We start from the raw sequence: 26,607 nt of genomic DNA, 5'->3' as shown, positions 1-26,607 counted from the left end.
GTGAAGAGGATAAAAGTTACTGCCTCCAATATCTTCGCAGGCGGTAGTACTCCCTGTTACCACACAAGAATTTACTGTTTTTAGGGTGGATATTTATAATCTATACCCGTAAACCTTCCGATTATTCATTATTTTTTCTAATGTCTTTGCACAATAATGGTCTAAGCCAATTGAAATTCAAAGTAACAGAAGAATTATTTATTGACTAGAAAAAAAAGTCCTGGATGATGTACTATATAAAAGGCGTTGTGTAGTGAGTTTTATTTAGTCCACCCTTAGTTGAAACGAATTACTATTTACAAATATTTATTTAGTTAGAACATCTACTTAAAAATAATATGTAATTGGTTAATTTATATTGTTTTTGGTTCTGCATATCTACCAGTGTTATCTTTATACACACGTTCCTTCCCGCCAAGTTTGCCGCCATTCACAACAACAACTCTTGCAGCTGAAGATTATCTCCTGTTTACTGTACAAATATGTGGAATAATACCGGAAGTATGATATATATTATTCTTGTTTCATAGTCACTGTATACTTTTAAGGTTGTTCTATGCTTTGAGTTGTTGGTGTGTGTGTTATGGTACGATATATACTAATTGGTTGGTTGGAGTGTGCTACCCTATATGTTATGCCACTGATTGTTTGGGATCTTATTTTATTCTGCTAATTGGTTGGTTTGGGTTTTGTTATGCTGCTGATTGGTTGGAGTGTTGTCATGCGAGTGATTGGTTGGTATGCGTTATGTCACACTTTGAGCTTAAGTTTCGTTTAAGGTCGAATATAGAACTATGTATTTCCGTTGATAGTTGTTTTATATCCTAATAAGTATTTCGGCCCAGTGGGAGACTGGATAGGTATGTGGCAGTCGCAGGTTAGGTTACTCCACAGAGATTCATGAGATAAAAACAAAGGTAATTATTTACGACTGCACAGCCGCTGATTTTTCATAGAAAACGAATATGAAAATGGTGTAATTTCACTGTATTTTGAATAAATTTGCACTAACACCTCCCACTCTGTTAGAAAGTCAAAAATATATTTTTCTAGTGTATTTGTGTGTGTTTAGACCGAATATGGCCTTCATTTCCGTCGGAAATTGGCCGTTTTTTTATCGATTTTTTTTCGTGAGACTTTTTCGAAAAAAATTAATGGCTAAGCGAATAAAAAATACACCAAATCACACTAGAAAAACAAAAGCCAAACCTAACCTAACTGACTCTCACCATATGATGGAATCACCTATTTCTTACCTTATTGGCCTGGAGACCAGGTTCTTGTTCGTCGTTGGATTCTGAGATTCTTAAACAACGCCACATATGTTGGTCTTTGCGATATTTACATTGTCGTGCTCTTAGTACACTTTACTGAGGTTGGAAGAACACCATGCAATCGAAAAAATGCTATACAGGGTAGGTTCTTCGTTTTTTAACCCCAAAACTCGCAATCGGCTCCATATAATTTAAGTGACACCCATCACAGACTTCCATGGTCGGAACTGAACTTGAATTTCGAAATATGAGAGAACCAAAATAAAACTCGAATTTGATAGGGCCAAATATACCGCAAATTAAACCCCAAATCATTTTAATTAGTTGCAAAAAAAAAAAAAAGCTTTTGATTGGCCGTGTGACGTGTACGGGAACGCATGTACGTGATGATTTGTGAAGGAGACACGCAGGAGACACACAGTGTGAGAGGTGAGGTAGGCGATAAATGGCGGAAGATTAATGGAAGAAAATCAAGAAAATTTTGGATTTCCTATCTCCGTTATTATACATTTGCGACGGTAATGTAATAGATGAAAATGATCTTATAATTCGACGTCTTATTAGAATATGATAATAGATTAATGGTAGGAATGTGGAATGTTTAAATGCAATAATACCGTATTTTGTACTGGACACGGTCATGGTTATGGCAAATGTGTTAAATTTTTTTATTTAAGCGTTCAAGTTAACCTAACCTTAACCTAACTTTAACCCAACCAAACCTAACCTAACCTAGTCTAACCTTAAACTAAACTAACCTTAGCCTAACCTAACCTAACCTAGCATAACTTAACACCTGCCGTGGGCAAATTTACTGTTACTGAGACGGGGGAAGCAGCGAGTCACGGCTTTGAGGAAGTGGTGAATGATTGTTGACTTTGAAGACAAACCCAGTTCAGTTTCACAGTATTGCTGTGAAAATACTTCCTCAAACATATTCATAAACAGATTATAACACTAAAAAACTGAAGAGACAGATCGTCTTTCCCCCAAAATTCACAAATAATGTCCATATATGAATGGCGACACCCTTCACACGCCAAGGTGGCATTTGAACTGGCTTAGCAAAGCGTGGCTTGCTGGGCATGTGATTGGCTGAGTATTGCCGCATAACTGCCAAGAAAGACAAAATGTAGTGCACGCCAAACAAAGTAGTACACACACCTATTAGTCTAAATATTTGCCAAATGAAGCAGTTTCCATAAAAATTATTATTATATCAACTCACCGATGAAAATATAGTAAGAATATAAACATTAAAACAAATAACTCGTCAGCTGTAAAGTCCTCCATATTAGCCAAACGAAATTTTATTTATATTCGGCTAATATGGAAGACTTCACAGCCGCTTCTCCCCTCTCAGTAACAGTAAGTTTGCCCACGGCAGATGCTAAGTTAGGCTGGGTTTGGTTAGGTTAGGTTAGTATTAAGGTTAGGTTAATGTTTAGGTTTGGTTAGATTAAGTGAGGCTAACTTGAACTTTTAAATAAACACTTTAACACATTTGCCAAACTGCAGCATTATTAAATTCGTTTACTATGAAAAATCAGCAGCTGTGAAGTTGTAACTAATTCCTCATATTTCTATGGTTAATATTAACGAAGGTACCCGCCACTGTGTTAGTTTTTGTTTCTTTTCTTGCTATATTTTCATCAGTAAATAATTAGGCCCCTAGGCTCACATTACCGGCACCACTTTGTCTTGCATGGCGATAAGTCAGTAAGGCACCCCGAGTGACACTCAAATTTGTCTTGTGCTAAGTGTTTGTTAATGAGCTGCTCAGTCCGGGCTGCTTCACCCATGTCCACAAAAAACGTAAAATTACACTATATCATAATATGCTCTTTCTGTCTAATGTGCCAGGAGGGGGTGGCACGACTAAGAAGCTAGGTAAGGTTAGGTTGTTGCGGTCTTCTAACAATGCTTCTGCTGCTTGTTTTTCTTATCAACTAAAGTTAGCTTAGATTTAATTTAAAAATAATCACTTTTTAACACATTTGTCCAAACTATGACAGTGTCCACTAAAAAATACAGTTAAATTGCAGCTTTTTAAAATCATCGTAATTATTGACAAGATACCCGGTGCCAATTTTTCATAGAAAATTATTTTTAAAATGCCACAATTTCACTTGTGTTTTGTAGTGGGCACTGTTTTAGTTTGCCTCTGAGTCATTTCCACTCGTAGCTCCTGTTTACAATTACCATGTATCTTTTTTTGGCAGGTTTCAAATAAGTGATACAATACCACATCTGCTATGGAGGTTAATCTACTGTTTGTGTTCCCAGATTTACAACAAGTAGTCAGTTTAGTTGTTATGAAGTGTAAACGGTACAGTAATTTGTGTCAACTTGGGGAAATGAATCTGCGGTTAATATCGACGAGTTATTTGTTTTACTGTTTATTTTCTTACTTTATTTTCATCAGTGAATTCTGATATGGTAATCATTTCTTGTGAAAATGCTTTTTTTGGGTTGATAATTAGGCGCCTAAGTGCACACTACTGTGTCTTCTCGGTGGTGACGTCTCATCCCAGGATGTAAACAGCCAATCATATTGACGTATTTCAAAACACACTGCTGCCCGGGCTTGATCGACGCCGATGCTCGGTGTCGATCAAGAACCGTATGGTATAGACTGCTGCTCTCATGTTAACAAAAAAACGTAAAATTACACCATATCATAATAAGTTCTTCTCTGTTTAACATACCAGGAGGTTAAGTAAGGTTAGGTAGGATTGTTTGGTTAGGTTGGTGCAGTCATCTAACAACGCTTCTGTTGCTTGTTTTTCATATCAACTAAGGTTAGCTTAAGATTAATTTAGAAATAACCACTTTTTAATACATTTGCACAAACTACAACAGTGCTCACTATAAAACACAGTGACATTGCGGTGTTTTTATGATAGTTTTCTATGAAAAATTGGTTGCGGGTTAGGTATCAATAATTACCGAATCTGCTGTATAATACATATATCGGTTTGTTTTTCAGGTAATTTTGAGGGAGGGTTTGGTGGTGGCAACAACGATGGTGGCTTCCTTAGCTCACAGGACCAGTTTGCATCACCGGCTGGACAGAGTAAGGTAAGACAGAGTGCGAGGTGTGACTAAAATTAGCCATATACAGTACCATGAGTTTGATTCATGTGTTAGTTGTTTATCCCTGTATAGGTTCATATATATATATTTTTTTTTTATTTGTGTCTTATCAGTGAAAAATATACACAGGCTTGGTGTGCCATCTAAAGGAATGGCAATTTCCTGGTTTCATACCACTTCACGTAATACATACGGTATATACTCACTGCATTCCTGCTGAAGGAGGACCCTTCTTTCCCTCCTAGTCTACAGTTGTGAAAATAAATAAGATAACCAATTGTATTTATTTCAGAAGTACAATACTGTATATACATAAATATACTTCCAAAAAAGTATTCACTTAAAAAGTACTGAGTCCATATTGTATCCTAAGTGAAGGAGTGGTTTTGACAGGCACGAAGGGGTGTGACAGTGGTCCCCTTAACCCTGCGAGCAGTAAAGAAACTACCAGAAGACAACCCAGAGATGTTTGGTATACAGGTATGTACAATACAGTACTATACTATATATGTAATATATATATATATATATATATATATATATATATATATATATATATATATATATATATAATTTTATTCAAGACATCTTCAGAGGCAACTGAAGATGTCTTGAATAAAGACGAAAACTAAGGTGCTCCGTTGTTTCCCTTTTCCCGTGTGATTTTATCAAGATTTATCTTATCCACGTTTTCATTGTGGATCTACATGATATATATATATATATATATATTTATATATATATATATATATATATATATATATATATATATATATATATATATATATATATATATATATATATATATATATATATATATATATATATATATATATATATATATATTTCTATCTATTCATTCATTCATTCATCTATTCATTCATCTATTTACTCTATCTATCTATCTATATCTATATACATTGGGGTCTCAACATACGCTGTTACGAACAGAGATAGCCGAGATACCCGTGAATGTTAAAAATCCGTGTACTTTTGCTGCCTCCCCCCCCAAAAAACCCCTGGGCCCCCATGTCCTTATTTACCGTATATACCTGTGTGTAGTTCGAGTTTTTAAGACCAAATTATTTTGCAAAAAATTGGGGGTCGACCTCTAAAAGGGTAATAGTTTCGTTAGGTTGAAAAATATTTACCAGTAACTACCAGTAAACAATGGAAACGACGCACCAACGCACCACCAGCTGTGAGTGTCGGTACAGTCGCCAGGGCAGATCTCTTGTGTCATCATAGCTAGCCAAATCCATGGTATGGTATACACAGGACAATGTAAAACAAAGTATTCATTTGTTAAAGTTTATTTATAGATACTGTACATAAATTTTTGTTCATTACATTTGAAACATCAATCTTTGTTAATTAAATTTGATACAAAAGAAAACTACGATACCGTATTTTCATTAAAATATTACATCACAAGTATATTTTACCTTAACTGTGATTGAATGAATATATTCTCAGAAATAAATATGGAAATGTAATATTTTGGCTGAAATGTCGTACATATTACTGTACAGTGGAAAGTGGGATAAAATTATGAAAACAATGACTTTCGCTTTCTTTCGTTGTTCAAAAGATTTTACCGTAATCGCTTTTCGAATTGTTTTCAGTTAAAAAACTGTTGTACTCGTACTGTATTACAATAATATTCTATCGTATCATTAGCCTTATAATCCCACAACTGAAAACCATTCGAAAAGCGATTGCGGCAACATCTTTTGAACGAAAGAAAGAGAGAGAGTCATTGCTTGCGTCACAATTTTATCCCACTTTCCACTGTAATATGTTCATCATTTCAGCAAAAAATATTACATTTCTATGTTCTCAGAAATAAATGGTAGTTTTGTTGAAACGTAATGTACGGTGTTTAATATTAAAATGCAAAAATAGCTATAAAAACAATTAATACACCCAAAATATACTGGCTGGCATCTCCGCTCGTCCCTGCTCCTGCATCCAAGGTCACCTCACCACTCCTCCCAACTCGCTCCCTCCGCACCGTCACTACTGCCGACAAACAAATGTTTTGTGAATAACTGCACCTCCACTTCCTATGTACAGTACTTGTACTGAACTGTACTGTGCTGTGCATTTTTACAAACAATAAACATGGCAAGAAAAGCTATTAAAAAAAAGAGATAAGAATTTCACTTTACTGTACAGTACCTCTCCTCGGCGACAGGGCTGGGGTCATCGGGCTCATCATCACTCAATTCCATAACGGGTGGTGAAGTGGGGGCGACTGTGGATTCAGCTGCTTCCTCACTGCCGCCAGTGATTGATGGTGTTAAATCTCTCCTTCGGTGATCAAAGAACATGGTGATGGGGAGTTGTCGTCTCTTTCTTTCATTTCTTCCATGATGTTTTTGTATGGAGCGAAAACGTCATCCATCCCTCGCATGAATTTCAGGGCACGCACCATGGAGGGGTCCATACTATAGGCCAGGTTTTTCAGTGCCTCACTATTCCTGGTCATCTCCCCCAACTTCTTCAACTTTATTTCTTGGTGCTCTTCCTCATCCTCTTTCCCTTTCGCTTCCTCTTCCTTGCCCGAGTCTACTAACTCCTGTAGATCCTCCTCGGTCAGCTCAGTGTCGTGCTCTTCAATTAGCTCCCTAATCTCGTCCTCTGCCATGTCCCGGAAGCCTTCAGCAGCCACTTTCCTTGACAGTGCTGGGGTCTTTCTGAATATTTTCATTAAAATCCATCAAAATCATTTTCCTTGTCATTGTCTCAAGCACCAAACACCTCCTCCCAGTCTTCTCCTTGAACAGGGTTAGAGGGTACGTGTTTTTCGAATCGTTTTCAATTAAAAAATGTTACAGCACATGTATATTTTACCTAAACTGTGCCTGAATGAATACATTCTCAGAAATAAATAGTAGTTTTGCTGAAACGTGATGTATTTCAATGTAAAATAGGATAAAATACATGACGAAAACAAAAGATTTTACCTAACCTTCCAATGTTCAAGAGATGTTACTCGTTTTTTTAATAGTTTTCGGTTAAAATACTGTTATATTACAATGATATTATATTCATACTGTGCTTGATATACTACATTCACGGAAATGTAATATTTTTGCTGAAATGACGTAAGTATTACAGTGGAAATAAAATCGTGACGAAAACAATGACTTTCGCTTTCTTTCGTTCAAAAGATGTTACCGTAATCGCTTTTCGAATGGTTTTCAGTTAAAAAACTGTTGCATCACAAGTGAATTAGGATAGAATATTATTGTAATACAACAGTTTTTTAACTGAAAACCATTCGAAAAGCGATTACGGTAACATCTTTTGAACGAAAGAAAGCGAGTCATTGCTTTCGTCACTTTCCACTGTAATACGTACGTCATTTCAGCAAAATATTACATTTCCATATTCTCAGAAATAAATAGTAGTTTTGCTGAAACGTAATGCATTTCAATGTAAATTAGGATAAACTACATGAAAACAAAAGACTTTACCTAGCCTTCCGATGTTCAAGATATGTTACTCGTTTTTTTAGTAGTTTTCGGTTAAAATACTCTTATATTAGTGATATTCTATTCATACTGTGCTTGATATAATACATTCACGGAAATGTAATATTTTTGCAACTACAATGCTGATGTCAACACAAGCGTGGTTACAGCGAGACTGACTGAGTGAGGGAGAGCTATGCGTGTGTGTGTGAGGTTGCGGGAGCGGGCGGTGTCCCGTGTTCGGTGCCGCGCGCGATTTGAATGTACTTCAATTACTTCAATGTACAGAATATTCCTCCGGCGGGGTAATCCGCGTACAGTGAGTTCTGTTATAACGCGTGTTTTGATAACGCGAATTTGCTCTAACGCGATTTATGAATTCGGAACAATATTTGTATAACGCGAACGCTTGTTTGCTATAACGCGATTTTTGCTTACTATTTCTCCAATTTTGTGGTATTAACTGTGAATATGGTAAAGAAGAATATCTCCAAAAAGCGTTCTGATGATAGAATTCCCGGTGATTATCGTAAAAGAAAGGATATAACACTTGAAGAGAAGCTCGATGTTATCAACCTCAAAATCACCCTTCTCCCCCATCAAGTTACATTCATATTTTTTCAAGGTAAAGTGTTAAATTTACTGTATGATTTCATTATTAGATATGAATGTAACATTTATTTAGACTGTGCTATCCTTTGTGTTAGGCTAACTACTAAATTTTTTCGATTTCGAGTAATCTGCACCTAACCCTATTTTCTCCATAAGCCCTGTTATTTCTATAACGCGATTTGCTATAACACGATATTTTACAAGAACACAATTATCGCGTTATAGCAGAACTACCTGTATTTGCAAATCCGTGTATTATAAACCCGCGTATGTTAAGGGTCTCAAAATGATCATTAATTGCCAAGACCGCGAATATCATTTGCTGACCGTGGGGGAGGGGGGTACTTATTTACTTGTGTGCGAAGATATGTATACTGTACATATTCCCTTAATGTGTTTGTCCTTAGGACAATTATTTCTTTACCTGTACTCTGTGTGTGTGTGTTTGTGCTCGCGCATGCGGAGCCCCCCCCCCCCCAAACACACTCACACAAAACACTACAAGTAAATAATAATGGGTAAATCTTCTCACAAATAATCAGAAACAAGACCACAAACTATTAAAATGTAGAAAAAATGCAAGCGTCTACCCTAAAGTCAGCTCCATGCTTTGTTATTAAAGTTGGGTTGGTTGGGTTGCCAGACTGCAATTTTTTCCTCATAAATATTACTGTCTCTAGAACGAATAGCATCTGAGCACCAGCTGGGTTGATATGTAGATCAAACTTAAAAAATTTATTTAATTTAGCCAACCCAACATGGAGGATGTTGGTAATTGTGGTGTAATACAGTACAGTACAGTACTGTACTTTTTTCACAATATGTATGTAGGATGGTGTGTGCATGTAACTGAGCAAAAATAAATGAAGTTACAGTAAAAGTCCAAGAATCCGGATGCCAGAAATTCGGACCACCCGAGAATCCGGACTTTTCGAAAACTCAAACTTTTTAAATTTCGCGGTCTTTTGTGGGTTACGTGAATGAATGGAGTTGCTTTAAAAAATTAATTTACATAATTCTAATAATATAAGTAATTGTAAATTATAGGTAGCTAATTTTGTTAGTTTTGTAATTAGCTTGAACTGAAATGTAAAATTTGAGGCACTATAAATCTTTTGTGTGCATGAGTGAGCGCCACAGCTGCACAGCGACAACAAACGACCACGCGATCGCCACTTTAAAACAAGCAATCAAACTGTGACAACGGTTGTAATTTTGAGTCCTACTCTTTCCATGTACAGAGTACAGACCCATAATAATGGCCCCTAAAGTAGATAAACTTCGTTGTGTGAAGAGAAAGAAGAACACATTGAAATTGAGTGACAAACTTGAAATAATTAAGAAACTAGAATGTGGTGTGAGCAATGCTGTTCTAATGGAAACATACGACATTGGAAAGTCTACAATTTATGATATAAAAAAGGCAAAGAATAAAATTCTAGAATTCACAGCTTCTTCTGAGCCTTACATTAAAATTGCTGAAAGAAAAAGTTTACATTGGCCCAAATTAGAAAATCTTGATAAAGTGTTGCACGAATGGTTTTTGTTAAAACGATCAGAAGGTATGGCAATTTCTGGGCCGATACTTATTGCCAGAGCAAATGAACATTGAATCAGAGTGCGCATTTAGTGATGGATGGCTTAGGAATTTCAAGACGCGTCATGGTTATTAGACAGTTTACATTTTTGTCTAGTGTTGACTTTATATTTCTTTAAAACTGCTCATTTTGATAAATGAAGCATGCTTTATTTGCTAATGAATAAACTATCAAAATGTACCTGTTCATCTCTTCTTTATTCCTCCTTAAATTTTAATTTTAAAAGTACTGCCTGAGAATCCGGAAAATCCGGACCTACCCAATCCCCAAGCAGTCCGGATTTTTGGACTTCTACTGTATATCTACCCAAAAATATGAGTTGAAAAACAACCATAACACCTCACAGCCATAGTTTTCTAAGAATAATATATACAGTACTGGTACTAGGAAATGTGGGGACTAAATAAAAATAATATTTGTTTTGTTTTTTAACAGAATTAGCCCATCAGGGCGCAGGTCAATGACACACATCAGGGCCTGGGGCAAAAATATGATAATATTAATAATACAGGGTAATAATATAAATTAATACAAAATATTAAAAATATAATGCAGTGCAGTACTGCACAATATAATAATAATACTAATAATGATGATAATAATAATACAGTGATCCCTCGGTTAACAAATTACAGTCGGCCCTTAACATACGCGGGTTTAACATACACGGGTTGCTGCTGGAGGAATATACATTCAAATCGCGAGCGACACCACACACTGCACACCGCCCGCCACACCACCCTGCGTTCCCGCGCTCCCTCAGTCAGTCAGTCTCGCTGTAACCACGCTTGTGTTGACATCAGGTACAAGAAATAACGCTGGAGAATTTGGAGGAGATGAACAGGTATATTGAGTCACTTAAAAACCTGGCCTATAGTATGGACCCCTCCATGGTGCGTGCCCTGAAATACATGCGAGGGGTGGATGACGTTTTTGCTCCATACAAAAACATCATGGAAGAGATGAAAAAGAGACGACAACTCCCCATCACCATGTTCTTTGATCGCCAAAGGAGAGATACAACACCATCAATCACTGGCGGCAGTGAGGAAGCAGCTGAACCCACCGTCGCCCCCACTTCACCACCCGTTATGGAAACGAGCGACAATGACCCCCCTCCTGTCGCCGAGGATAGGTACGGTACAATAAAGTGAAATTTTTATTTCTTTTTTTATAGCTTTTCTTGCCATGTTTATTGTTTGTAAAAATGCACAGCACAGTACAGTTCAGTACTGTACATAGGAAGTGGAGGTGCAGTTATTCACAAAACATTTGTGTTTGGTGTCGGCAGTAGTGACGATGTGGAGACGTAAGGATAGAGCGGGGACAAGTGGTGGCGCTCTGGAGGCGGGAGCAGGGACGAGTGGAGATGCCAGACAGTACATTATTAATTGTTTTTATAGCTCTTTTGCATTTTAATATTAAATAAAGTGTTTGTAAACATGTACATAGTGTTTTTCTTTACTTAAATAAGGACATGGGGGGGCCAGGGGTGTTTTTAGGGGGGGCAGCAAAAATATGCGGATTCTTAATATTCACGGGTATCTCTGTTACCTAACCCCCGCGTATGTTAAGGGCCGACTGTACCTTCCATAAGAATCTTCACTTCGGTAAACGAAATTGTTACGAAATCATGTCAACATGTTTTCGCTTGCTCACCAGCTGGAATATTAGTCCGCCAATACAGTAATCGGTTCTAGGGCTTAAATTCGTTCCCATTTGAGTAAATATCAAGAAGGTTGTACTAAATAATATTCCAAGTTTTATATTAAATTTTTTAGTCATTTTAACACTTATTTAACATAATTGCAGTACAGGAAACTAGTTTTTGGTGTGCCCAACAGCCACTTGACTCACCCAGCAAGGCATCAGTTCATATCTCTGGTCAGTGGAGGTAACATCTTGCTTGTGGCTCTCTTGAACATAAACTATTTTTACGTTTTTACAGTACAATTATTGGTCACTCTGAAATTTATTTTACATATTGACAATATATAGTGCAGTGCAGTGTTGATTTAAAGAAAATAATCTTGAATTACATCTAGTGAGATTAAAATTTTATGGGTGAAATGACAGCATGAAGCCTGGGGTGATTTCTCTTCCACCCCCACTTCCTTCTCTTCTCCCTTCTCCTCCACCCCTTCTCCCTTCTCCTCCACCCCCACTTCTAATTCCCATCATCATCATCATCAACCAGGAGCCTTCTACATACACACCTCAAAGTAAGTGTACTTTACTGCATTTATTTTTACTTTGTATGTAATTTTCGGTGAGCTGGAACCAAATACCCAAAATCCAATGAAACAATGGTTTCGGTTAACGAAATTTTTGGTCAACGAACGACCTTCTGGAACGAATTGTGTTCGTTAATCGAGGGACCACTGTAATAAGAATAATACAAATAATGAAGGACCAATGATAAATAAAAGAAATATAAAGGTCAATAGTTAGAAACAATATACAGTATGTATGTCTGTGTTAACAAAGTAAGAGAAACAATTGAAACCCTACAACTGTGTGTAAATGAGGCAGAAAGTCTGTTCAGCAACCTGGGACTTGGTCAAAATTTTTGTGGTGCCATATGACAGCAGGGTCTACCATTAGACAACACATTATGCTTCCAATATCTTCACAGGCGATAGTACCTCCCTCATGTTGATAGATGACTGCTACCTGCTACCAGTAACTTAAAAAAAATAAAATGCTATTGCCAAACAAGTAAATAAAAGTCAAATGAAAGTTTAACACAGTCGCCATTTGCATACACCCCTTGCTTCACCATAGTAACGAAGATCAGCTGGGATGCCGATTCCCTAGCAACGCTCCCCACTAGCTACACTCTGCACTCCTCCCATTACCTGTTTGCCCTGAGGACAATTATTTACTTTACCATTTTTCACCGTATGTATGTACAGTAGGATGGTGTATACATGTAACTGAGTAAAAATAGAAGAAGAAAGTTACGTAGTATATCTACCCAAAAATACGAGTTGAAAAAACCATAACACCTCGCAGCTTGGCCCAGTAGCCTGGTGGCTACAATGATGAGCTAACCTAGCTACAATGACATGATTAATCACTATTATACACTATTCTATCAGTAAACACTAATAATAACATTAAATCCAGGGAAATATGGCAGGGAACAAGGAGAGTTACAACTGCAAACTACTTGCTAACTAGAAGTTACTTACTCCCCATTCCCGTTGCCAGATGTATATATTGGAGAAATAAATGACCTTTTCTCTCTTCACTTGTTTGGGCACCTTCCTGGAGCTGGATGAAGGTGGTTGGGGCATTTGGGAGCCATCACAAGTACAAGAAGCACAGTTGTTAAGAGAGCAGAGTAACACACATGCGAGACGGACAAGTGTTTAACCCGAACTGTTTGCAAGGCGGAGTGAGCGCATATGGCCCAGCCACCTGGGACAAGTGAAACACCTTGTGGGATGCCATAAAACTCGTGGGCTCCTCCGTCTTGACCGTGAAAATGCCGCCAACTTTAAAACTACCTGCAGACATTCTTGGGTACAGCCAGGGTGTCATCCGCGAATAATTGTAAGGGCATCCTGTACTCAACACATAGTTTACTCTTTTTATGACTTGTTTGTGAGGTCTTTACAACCACAGTATATACCCATTGTGTGCCCTTCAGAGACACTATACTTTACTGGATATACTAAAATTAAATATTCCTGAAGAGGAGACCATTTAGACAGCTTTACTTGGGGGTGGTGTAGGAGCAGTTAGATGCCATTTTTTACTGTGGCAGAGAGGACCTTTGTTAGCATTTGGGGAGTCACTTCTTGTTTGTCTTACTCCAGAAAGTTTAAGCAATTCCTTTAAGTATTTATTCGAATAACTTGTACTGTACAGTAAGAACCCTCTAAGTCAGACTTTTGTAAGTCAGAAATGCCCATAAGTCAGACAAGCTCTGGCTAAGGAGGTGTTCTGTGGGGTGGCAGTTGGGAGAGAAGTCAGTTCCCACTTGTTTGTTGTTGTGACCACTGCTCCTCTGCACACTGTTTTTGTATTGTATTAATGCTTCCCTGGTGTATTATTATGTCCTCTAAATCAAGTAAAGACATAACAACAACACTGAGGATCAATGGGAGAAAAAGGAATGGTGCTCAGAACTCTACTAATTGAAAAGAAACTGGAAAATGAGACAAAATTGATGCTGGGATCTCCATGAATGTTATTTGTGAGGAGTTTGGGCTAAAGTGGAGTACTTTTTATGGCATCAACCAGATACAAGTGTAACTAAATACTGTATAAGTAACTAAATGTAAAGTGCAACACAATGTAAGTGAATACAGGTACAGTATTGTAAGTAGCCCCTCATTGTCCTCCACCTCAAAATTCATATGCTACAACAAAAGTACGGAGTACAGTAAACCCCCGCTTTACGCGGTTTCACTTTACGTGTTTCCACGTTTACGCGGTACCCTGCCGAAACCGGAATGCTCACTTTCCGCGGTGTGTGTACCCTTTTACGTGGAGATCGGCGCGAGCAGGGTGCGCACAAGGTTGCCCAGTCATCAAAACATTACCGAGTTCTTCACCCGCCACCCACCACAGCCGGCCCAAGTCAGTGATAGTGATAATGATAGTGAGGATATGGACTTATATGGACTTTGAGGGGTTTGACAAAGAGGCCCTGCAAGCCTCTGTGGTGGATAGTGATACAAGTGATACAAGTGATACAGGTGAGGGCCAATAATCTGCCCTCTGCCTCGGAACCAACCCCCCATCCCCGTGTGCCCAGCCATCTTTTCTACTAATGTAAGTGTTAAAAAACCTAATATTATTGATATTTCTCTTAATTATTAATTGTGTGTGCATACCTTCATAAAATTAAGAAGTTATTTTTACTACAACGTAGGTATTGTGTCTGAAAAAGTGGAGTTTGGGGGTCGGCCCGATCTCTATTTCATTTAATCCCATATGTTATGTTGTTCACTTTACGCGTTTCTCACTTTACACGGGCCGCCGTGGGTTCAATTAACCGCGTAAAGTGAGGGTTCACTGTACAGTAAATGCAGTGTAAAAGTATACTGTTAAGTTTAATATTGTTGTTGGAAGGGATTTTCAGCAAAATGGTGGTTGAAAGCACCTAGGTGGAGGTTACACACGAGTTGGAATTCTAGCTAAGTTAGGCAGTCTCAAGCCCCATATAGTCCGACTTAGAGAGGTCTTACTGGTAATTACCAGTAATAGATATTCACACTTGCTATTATAAAACAAAACATCAGTGTTCCAGAGTACAGTATAGAAATATTTTTGTGAGTATGCGGTAAGTGTTTTCTCTACAGTATAAAAGGCAGGGTACTGTAACAAAAGTTTTATTCACCTTTAGATTACCTTTATTACAAATTTACAAATACTTTAAGGAAAAATCAATATTTCATAATAGTTTAAGGAACAGTGGCAGGCAGGGCATAAACACTGTTAATTGTCTTCACCTGAAATACAATAAATTGCATTTTACTGTTACAGTATTTATAAAAATAACATTGTATTATTGATAGCAATGGACAGTGATAGGAAGATAGTTGAGCCATAAAATTAAAAGGATTAATAATATACCAAAATATGATTGGAACATAATAATTTTCAGCAAGTGTGGCAAGAAGTGACAGGCTATGGCTCCAGAGGCAGATAAGTAGGCACATGTTGCACTACGGATATTGGCTACTTGTTATGTACTGTACCTAGGTTAAGACGCCATATTAAATCATCTCGCCAGTTGGTCATTCCTTGCCTGACACTTATAATGTACAGTAGTTTGTAGATTGTAATTTGGATGCAAGTTTGGTTACATATTTTCTTGTTCTGAGACACTTAAGGTATGTTTTGGTTTGTGTAATTTCCTGTGTTATTTGGGTGTATTTCCAGATAGAAAAGATAAGTGTAGTGGGTCTGATACGTGATGTAGAAGTATCAAGTGTCAGTAGAACCTACACCATCGATGACACTACAGCAGTTATGAATGTGATACAGTGGGAAGATCTTGGCATGGTGAGTTAACCTTGACATTTATATCTATACGTTATTAATTAAGCCACCATCATCATCATCACCACCACCACCATCATCATCATCATCATCACCACCACCATCATCACCACCACCACCACCACCACCACCACCATCATCATCATCATCATCATCATCATCATCATCATCATCATCATCATCATCATTGTATTACAGCAATTATCCATGCTTATTTGTGTTAGCTGTGATTACCTGATGGCAGTTCTCCATGGTGGTGTCTTGCAGCCTTTCTCATCAAGTTTTTCTTATCTCTGAGGTCATTTCTCACAAGCTCTTCCCATGTCATTCTTGTCCGACACTTGACTCCTCTCCTCCACATTCAAACTCATGTATCTAATAACCCAGTTGGTCTCCTCCATTCTCTCTACATGCCTGAACCATGTCAGCCTACCTCTTTGCAAAATTCAATCACCCTCTTAGCTCTGAATCTCTATTTATGTCACATTGCACATCCACCTCACCTTTCTCACGTCAGCTTTCCTACATATGACACCTTTAACTGTCCATGTTTCACTACCATACAACATCACATTTCTCATGGCAGTTGCATATATCTTTCCCTTCATGCCAATGGAAGGGTCTCTTACTGTCAGTAAAACCATCAGCTTCCTAAACATCAGATTCTTAGAACTGAGCTAGCTTCAGCACCACCTGCAGTACCTATCATGTAACAGTATTGAGCTTCTCCATCCTTGCTAAGGCCACATGGTTACCTGCACCTCCCAATCAGAGTACCGTCCACATATCTGAGGGTTAGTGATCACAGTCCTTCACTCTAGATGTTCTCAGGCTGTTTTTACCAATCCTCCTACCCTCTAATTTGCCCATTGATATTTCCGTTCTTATCCCCTCATCCCTCTTTATATGACCAAACCATCTCATTTTTATTTTTCTGTACATTTCAAGTACTACAGTATAGTTTATTTCTTGAAGTTTCTGCTAATCTTCGTACTTCATTTGTTTTTCTGTCAGTGTAGCTTATTCTTAGCATTTGCATATAACACCACATTTCAAAGGCCTTCAACCTCTTTCTGGTGTCTGCTGAAAGTGTCCACACTTCTGATCCATACATCAGTCCTTGCCATATAAACCCTTTCAGCAGCCTTTTTCTCAAAGTGAAAGTAACGTCTTTTCATTCGGCCATTTAGATTATTAAATGCTATTTTTTACCTGCCCTATTATCGTTTTCATTTCTTTCATACATTACCATCTCTCCTAATGTTACTTCACAAATACTGTACACAAAATTTTTCCACATGTTTAGGTTACCTGTTGCCTGCCATAATTTTTATTTTTAGGATTTATTTCCAATTTGGAAACAACCTTTACTTTCGTCTTTACAGCATTAACTCTAAACCATAATTTTCCACTTTTTTCACTAATCTGTTACAGGACACTTAAAATCAGCAACATCCCTTAGTCTGCTGTGTACACCACTTCATGTGTATCCATCTTCCACACCTACTGCACATTACTGAGTGTCAACCAACATCTTAAAGACAGCATATGGCCATTTTCCACCACAAGTTTTTCACCCTAAATAATTCTTTTGTAGTTGCCTGACCATAGTTATTGCCTCTACAAACACTGGACCTAGGACATTATGAGGAACTAAAAATTCCACAGCAATGATTTCACTGTAACATTCGGATTGTCATTCTTATATCAAAACCTGGGACAAAAACATTGTTACTTTGAAATTTCAAAAACCGAAGCATTGTAAATTTGGGACTGCCTGTAGCTGTGATTAATTTAAGGAAAAATGTGTGTGTATTTTCTCTTGTTTCCAGCCACCCTGCATTACTATGTATTGTTGAGTTAATATTAGTACAGTATAACTTCAGATATCCGGTATTTAACCATCTGGAGCTTTCAAGCAACTGGCATTTTTTGATGGGGTCAATTTCCAGTAAGTAATATCTTAATACATTTTAAAAAATCAAGGAAATCGGTTTGAAATTGGTACTGCTTCGCCTGTGGTTCCATTTCTGGTCACTGGAGGCGCGAAGTGTGTCCTCCATGTTTGTGCCAGTGTAACTGCTATCATCACCTCATCCATTCAGCATACTCTTTTATTCCTTTTATAATATATTTACTATGCCCTTTTATTCCTTTATAATATTTATTATGACGATGTTCTTCAGTTTGAGATGTGTATTTATAAGAGTAACTATCTAGCATTCGGAAAACGATTATCTGGCCCGCTCAATTCCCCATGCATACCGGATATCTGAGGTTTTACCGTACTGTATATGACTTGTGTAAGTTGTATATAATTAAGTTCAGGTTAGTATTCAGTATATGACTTGTGTGTAGTTATGTTCAGGTTAGTATATAAGACTTGGATCATTGCATGTACATTTTTACTTGCCTTACAGTGTGACCCATTGATGGAGATGACTTATTGCCAACTGGTTGGGACTCTACGCACCCAGCAGGGAAAACGTAATTTAATAGTACTGTCCATAAGGCCCCTCACAGATATCAACTACATCACCAAACACATTCTAGAAGTGATACATTTTCCACTCATGATCAAACAGGTTGAGACCCTGGTAAGTAGTTTATTTTCTTCAGTGGAATTTATCTTTGTACATTGTAACATTTATAAAGATTGGGTATTGCAGAATAATATTGTAATACAAACGTCTAACAAGATTATGTTTGGCAAATTTGGTAGAGACTGTAACCTTAGGCTGGGGTATTGCGTGTTTGTTATATCTGTTTGTTTAACTTAACCCCTTCACTATGGGGATGCCACTTTTAATATTTTTCTTGGCTGATGCCAGACGATTTTATTCGGGACAGAAGGGATCTTGTAAACAAGTGGCTATTATCATCTCCAATAGTTAATCAGATTTGACATTCTATGAAACCTGACATAACAGTTTTGAGGAATAGTAGGTGTACACTCGGTAAAAAAAAATCTTTACAATTCTTGTGTGAAACAAAATGACACCCCGAACTAAGATTTTTCATAAGGGCCTATGAGGCATACTGTTATTTACTAATCATATTGCAACGAGACAACATAATTGTTCAGTTCCAAATGCATCAGACCCCTCCTGAAAGATACTTTTTTTTTTACCGAGTCTATACTGTACTCATATTATAATATGGATCATGTCTCTTGATTGCAAGGAGTTTAGTTGAGAGACAGACATTTCATAGACATGTAGTATTATCCTTTAGCCTAAATTAAGATGAGATTGGACATTCAAAGCTCATGAAAGTTGAAATTATGGCTCTAGTCTCTATGAGCCTTACCATAGGGTGAGATCCACTGTCATTCCTCTATTCATGTAATTAGTATACTAGAGAGTGTGTGATAATAATAATAACAATAATTAACGGTCTATTGAAAGAGCATGGCAACCGGAAGGCTGAAAATATACACTTACATAATTGGGGAATGGTCTCTTGATTTACAAATAATATACAAGTAACATAAGTGATGCAAATATGATATATAATAATTAGGTGGGGAGAAGCTCAATCTACAGGGCATTTCAACATAGTGACAGTGCAAAAAGTAAGATTGACTGGGAGTGAATACATTGGTTGATTACAAGTTATTGATAATTTTTACAATGGTTGGGACTGGGCTGTTCTTATAGCGATCAGTTCATGCTCGTATGGGCTGGATGCGGTTGTGGTGTCGAACAACAATTCTTGGACGAGGGATCTCGGGTGGTAGTAGGAGCCGGTGTCGAGGATGGTGCAGAAGCTTCTCACCAAATTTGCAGATGAGGTTGTGGTGACGGTCAGTGAGAGCCGAGAGGGTCAATGTGTTGAGTGCTTCTTGATATGTGGAGTAGGAAGGGGAGAGAATGATCTTGCATGCCCTCTTTTGAACTTTTTCTAGGTGTTTATGTTGTGTGGCATTTAGGGAAGAAGACCAGGTAGGGGAGGCATAGGTGAGCTTGGGAAGTATGAATGTTGAGTAAACGCTGAGGAGCTCGGGTGCAGGAACTCCGAGGGACTTGAGTCGGCGGAGGAGGTGGAGGCGGAAACTGGAGGATTTGACAACTTCACTGACGTGTGGTTTCCAATTTCGTTTGTTGTTTATGGTGACGCCGAGGAGCTTCGTGGAATCTACAACCTGGAGTGTCTTGGGACCTAAAGTAATGGAAGGGGGTGGGACAACGTCGGAGGAGAGGTTGATGTGCATAACCATGGTCTTGGTATGGTTGATGGTGACGTGGTTGTTGGTGGCCCAGTTTTGGAGACTTCAGTAAATCGTGAATGGCGATATGTGTGCGTGCGTGCGTTCATTCGTGCGTTTGTTTATGCTTGCATGTTCACTGCTGGTCTCAAATATTCTGACTCGATATGTTTGATGGTGTATTTTAAAAATAATAAGTTTTGCTTCTTTCAGAATGATGCAAATGCAAGGAAAAACGCAGAGTCCAACAGTAAGGGGATAATGTCAAACTCCTTGGTCGGAGCTTCTGGTTTGGGTGGAGTGTCTGGAGGAAGTTTCTCTGGCTTACAAGGACTTACTGGACAACAAAACATGGTGTTACAGTTTATCAGTAATAGTCAGGATGAAGCAGGACCTTCTAGAAGTGATATTTACACTCTTCTTAAGGGAAAAATTGGTAATCAACAAGTTGAGTGAGTATCCATATCTTATTACAGTATGTACTTTTATGCTCCTAACCCCAGCAAACAAGTAGGATATAGAATTCAATGTTTTTATTCTTTTTTCTTTTTTTTCATAAGAATATAACATCAACTCATCCATCAGTTTTCAACAGATTTTTGCACTTGATAAAGTATTCAACACAGGATGTGGATGGGTATTGTGTATGAAACCAATATACTTATGTATGTCTGTAGTAATGAGTGCTACTGTCTGTCACACCTACAGGGCCAGGAAGATATGTTATTTTTAAATAACTTCCAATATTTCTTCCTGGGGAAAAAATCAATATGGTACAACAATTATCATTTCAGCTTGCTCAACCCTGTGTGTCATCCTCTTTAACTGATCATGTTTCATTGTCGTACAACATCATATTTCTTATGATGTTCGATACATCTTTACTTTCACATGAAGAGAAGGTCTTTGTGGTGTTGATATAGGTAGCAGCTCCCTAAACTTCTTTCAGACACTTCTGATTCTTGCAGCTGAACTTGATTGTTTTAGCATTGCTTCTAGCACTAATCATGTCACCCAGGTACCCCATGTACCTCAAAAAAAAATAAAAATAAATGAAACATGTCATGAAAGGTAAATTATTTTTTTATGAAATTGAAGATATAAGATGTAGAAGCCATAAAAACAATCTAATTTTTTTTATTCATCATGAATGGCAAATTATGAGTCTATGAAATTTAGATAGTAATTGTCGTATTGCTGAGCGCTAGTGGTTGTTGTGATGCAAGAGGTGGTTTTGGTGATAAACGATGTGGTTATAATTGTGCAAAGTGGGTGGTAAACTATTACATAGCTAGGTTGTGGTGGTGTAGGTGTGGGTGAGGGGCCACTGTGGGCAGGAGAACTGTGATGAAGCTTAAATTATTCCAGATCATTCAAGGATGATGATAGCAGGTTCATTTGAGGCTCTACCAGCCTTGTATTTCTCTATAGTGTGTCTACCAATCATCGACTTTCCATTCTTAGTGTGATTATTGGTGTACAGCCTTAAATTCATGGCGCCAAATACCAGTCATCTTAAGATGAAGATGGCATGATTTGGGTAAATAATTTAAGATGGTAGCAGTTAACCCACTGGGCATCAATCACTGATATAACAATAATTGTCAGCTGGCTCCGATTACAGATATGTATGTGATGAAATATTACTAGTGCAGGTACCTCATGGCATTGCATGCAGTACAAAGTACAGCATGCCCCTCAAATTCGTGGGGGTTAGGTTCTCCAAATGGCCGTGAATCGCCAAATCCTTGAATAACATTTGCTGACGGGGGGAGGGGTAAACTTTTACTTGTGTACAAATAAATGTATATTCCCTTATGTGTTTGCCCTTAGGACAATTATTTCTTTTAACTGTATTGTATATGTGTGTGTGTCTACACACACACAAAACACATACAAATAAATAATAATGAGAAAATCCTCTCTCAAATAATCAGAAACAAATTTACATCTCCTCCCCGACTTACGACGGAGTTAGGGACCCAAATCCTCGTTGTAAGTTGAAAATACTTAAATAATACAGAAAATTTAAAATGGGTGTCTCTTTTTCTTCTCAGCACCACAAAACTCTCACTTTTAAGCTTGCCAACCATTTTAAAGTGAATTTCAAACGAAAATTTTGTCTGTGTACTGACGTTAGGACTCGAAAATACGTAATTTGACAAAATTTTGGTACGACCGAGGCAGGTCATAAGTGAGGGTGGTCGTAAGTCGAGTAGGTCGTAAGTCGGGGAGGAGCTGTATTAAAAATGTGACGGTCTACCCTCAAATCTACTCCGTGCTTTATTGATAACAAAGCATGGCATAGACTTGAGGGTAGCAAGGGAACAACATTGTACAATGGCAGTAGAATATGAACTAAGCAGTCCAAACAGCTGGGCCACCCACATGCCTGGCATGTGGGGACAAGTTGGAGCATGATGTAGTCTCTCGGAATGCCCTGAAAATTTATTCTCAGGCCCTTAACAGAGTGATTTGGAGAGACTTTCCACAACTTTTTTCAGAATTTCCTGAACAAAATTCAGAGCAAATTTAAATTTTGGCTATTGGAGAGTTCTGGCGAAGAGGGATTCCAGCTAACCGTGATATTATTATCTATCTATAGATAGATAGATATAGATGGGGTCACACTGGAAAATGATTGGAAACCCTTGGTCTAGAAGAAGCTATGAAATTAATAGAAGTACTAATCTTAAATTTTGAACTGTCTGTTTCAACACATAAACCAGGTATTAGCATTGGCAAGTGTAAATCTAAATTGCATGATTACAAATTTGTTTTATTTCTTCTATATCCTTACCTTCATAGTGATAGCCTGATAGGAATGCTAACATGATGTTTTATAAGTTCTTAATCCTGCATCTCACAGTACAAGAGTAATATTGTCACCACGATACAGCCAAATATAATTTCACACAAAATTATTTTTTTCACAATTTGGATATCAAATGGTTCAAATCTGAGTGTTCCACTTGTTAATTGTTTATAACTTGAGCCCTGGTTACATGACATCATCTACTATAGTGCGTTTTTTCTCAGCTGAGAAAAGATGCCCCGCCCCTTCCTCAAGAGTTACAGCTGATTGGTTGTTGCAAACCTGTCCAATTTTGTCCTGAAGTAATGATGTATTTCTAAACGAGTTAATTCATAATCGTTGGGATGACCGTTACTAACGAGAAAGATATTTATCTAAATTATATAAAGATACATACATTCATTATTTTAAAACAAAGTACAGTGGGGTATGCTATAACGAATCTAATTGGTTCTAGAACCTTGTTCGTTATAGGATTAATCTGTTCCAGGCCCCCAAATACAACCACTTACACTGAAAAATATAATATAAAATTGTAAAAATTTAAAAAAAAGTGCATAAATATGTATCTAAACCCCTGAAATAAAGAATATCATTAATACTTGTAATAAAAAAACAATAAATTAGTAAAAAAAAAATGTAAATTTAAATAATGTTCGTTGTAGGAGTTTCGTTCGTTATAGCATTCTCAATTTTATAGGTAAAACCGTTCGTTATAGGAATATTCGTAGTAGGATCCGTTCGTTATAGCATACCCCACTGTACGTAGGAAGTTTATCAGAAGTATTATACATGAATTAACTGTTAAACTCTGGTAGCAAATTCACACTTTTGGAGGATGCATTTAATGTGAGGCGCTCCGCTATAGAAGGGAGTGAAGCGCCAAATATAAAAAGCACAGAAAGCGCATTTAAAGTTTTTCGAAGCTGAAACAACCATAACTTTGTTGTTTTTTAAACTAGAGGGTTTTATTTGTTTTATCATGCAACTCAATCCCTCTCTTAGCAAACTGGGAAAACTGGAAGTTGGTACTGTGAAAGGTTATTATTTTATTGCGAGTTAATGAGAATAACTACCTGTGATGTACAGTTGTTTGATCTTTAAACCAACAATAATTGTGTTTTTCTGCAAAATTTCTTTTTTTTTTAAGCTAATACTGTAAAACAAGTTAATGATCACCAAAAACAACACTCGTCTGACACCCACACCCCCATAAACTTCCCAACCCCCCCAAATTAAATAATAATAAAAAACTCATTTGCCTACAAGTATTTATCTTTCCGTCCCTATTATTAGCCAAAGATTTGTAATATTGTTAAGTATAATAGTGTGTAATAATAAGGAACACCACTACACTCATCCCCCCACCATTACCCCCCCACCCCCCAACGTAATTAACATACGAATACAGAGGCGGAGAAAGTTTGCATAATCTTTAGTCAATACAGTATTATGATAATACTATAACAATCTTACTTTGTTTAGTTCCTTCGTTTTATTATCCCTGACGATCGTGGTAAGTTGAAGTTACGTAAATCCTGAGGAGTGCGTATAACTTTAATGGCCTCGTCATAATCAATCACGTACTGATCAAAGTCTTTCTCTGCCCTCTCTAAAATTTGCCACACAGATTCTTCATCAACTAAATCATTGATTACTGATGCCGGTAACAGTTCGGTTCATTATAAGACTGAGTTATGGGCTCACTTTCACTAGCATTCGTTGGATCAGGCTCACTTTCATCACTCTCAATGTCAAAGCATGTCTCGTCACTGTCCACTTTTACCTACTCACAGTCTGTATGTTCTTGTTGTGATACATTCGTGTCACTTTGTGTTACTAGTAGACTCACTTTCATCATTTTCATCTTCACTTTCATTGTCATTATTGCCGTCAGTGCATGTCACGTAACTCTGTACCGAAACACAGTCTGCAAAAAGGTCTTGTGATGCATAGCAGTCACTTTTTGTATAATGAGTATACCAAAATCACTATCGCTATCACTGAGCATTCCTGGGGTGTCCATGTAAGTACTGTCGCCGCTAAACACATGCTCAGGAATAATGGGCTCCTGAACCTACACCAGAAGGCCTGGCCTCACTCGAGTCTTGCTTTAATATCAGGCAGATTTTGCACAGCACTTTTCACACCCGTGGAACACAAATAATGTCAATGTTACGCCGAAAACCTTTCAAAAATGGCAGTAGAAAGTACACTGAACCTCCTTATGTTAAACAAGGAGGCAGCATCTGGGCGTGTGGATTGGCCGGGGGGGTTGTGACGTAGCAAGGGGAAATCCAGTGTGATTGGCTGCCGAAGGGGGTTTGGTCCGAGGGAGGTGCATTGCCATTGGCTGTCGCTCCTCTCACTCTGATCGGGATGTAGCCACATTTCATTGACTGAGCGCACAGTCAAATACGTAGCTCCTGGTCTGAGGCGAAATGACACCCTATTTTTGAAGGACTTTCTGCCATATTTCTATTCTAATCTAGAGGGTTACATCCAACGCCAACATGTAGAGGAAGGGTAAAAGTAGTGATAGCCATAAAAAGACGCATTTTGCCCAGGGTGACACTTCATCCCCTTCTAATGCTGAGCGCCTCATATATACTTATTTTTACCCACAATAAGGCATACTAAGACAAATTACGTATCGGTAATACTATATTATGCAAAAACTAACATTTTGAAAGATCAGATCACATTGAAATATTTACACGGCCGTCAGCAGAGGCGGGAAATGTGAAGTCGTTTGCAGTCATATTTCCCGCCTCTGCTGACGGTCTTGTAAATATTTCAATGCGATTCTGATAATTCAAAATGTTAGTTTTTGCATAATATAGTACTATTACTGATACGTAATTTGTCTTAGTATGCCTTATTGTGGGTAAAAATAAGTATATATTAAATGCATCCTCCAAAAGTGTGAATTTGCTACCAGAGTTTAACAGTTAATTCATGTATAATACTTCTGATAAACTTCCTATGTACTTATGTTTAAAATAATGAATGTATGTATCTTTACATAATTTAGCTTAATATCTTTCCCATCAGAAACGGTCATCCCAACGATTATGAATAAACTCATTTAGAAATGCATCATTTCTTCAGGACAAAATTGGACAGGTTTGCAACAGCCAATCAGCTGTAACTCTTGAGGAGGGGCGGGGGCATCTTTTCTCAGCTGAGAAAATATGCACTATAGCTGCTCCCCAGTAATAATTGTGTGTGTGTTTTTTTCTTCAGATGACTGCACATGTAACAGTTATATTTCATTTTCAGTAAAATGCTGGATTTCCTGAGCAATGAGGGCCACATCTACACAACCATTGATGATGACCACTTCAAGTCAACTGAAGGCTAAATCCAGATACAATATTATTTTGCTGTCTTGTGGTCCTCTGGAATGATGAGTCTGGTTTATATTGCAGATATTTCCATATATTAAGTACTGTATCTGCTAAAAAAGGTCCTAAATGTATTTTTGTTATAAAGAAAGGGCATCCTT

At 37.6% G+C, this 26,607-nt stretch overlaps 1 protein-coding gene across 1 annotated transcript; it reads left to right on the top strand.

Annotated features, from left to right (window-relative positions):
- Positions 1-413: 413 nt before the first annotated feature.
- On the top strand, positions 414-26,607 carry LOC121871392 (replication protein A 32 kDa subunit-like). The gene is made up of 7 exons (XM_042373624.1): positions 414-501; positions 4,264-4,355; positions 4,764-4,850; positions 15,958-16,080; positions 18,498-18,674; positions 20,498-20,736; positions 26,382-26,607. Exons 1-7 carry the CDS (start codon positions 483-485, stop codon positions 26,461-26,463), a joined length of 819 nt encoding a protein of 272 aa, XP_042229558.1. The 5' UTR covers positions 414-482; the 3' UTR covers positions 26,464-26,607.

This window comes from Homarus americanus, unplaced genomic scaffold (assembly GCF_018991925.1).
Source record: "Homarus americanus isolate GMGI-L3 unplaced genomic scaffold, GMGI_Hamer_2.0 scaffold45698, whole genome shotgun sequence".
Classification (NCBI taxonomy): domain Eukaryota; kingdom Metazoa; phylum Arthropoda; class Malacostraca; order Decapoda; family Nephropidae; genus Homarus; species Homarus americanus.
This window is presented reverse-complemented; position numbering and strand designations above follow the sequence as displayed.

Coding starts and splice junctions, on each gene's coding strand:
- LOC121871392 (XM_042373624.1), top strand. Junction 16,081..18,497: donor AGTGGGAAGATCTTGGCATG/GTGAGTTAACCT, acceptor CTTGCCTTACAG/TGTGACCCATTGATGGAGAT. Junction 20,737..26,381: donor ATTGGTAATCAACAAGTTGA/GTGAGTATCCAT, acceptor TTTCATTTTCAG/TAAAATGCTGGATTTCCTGA.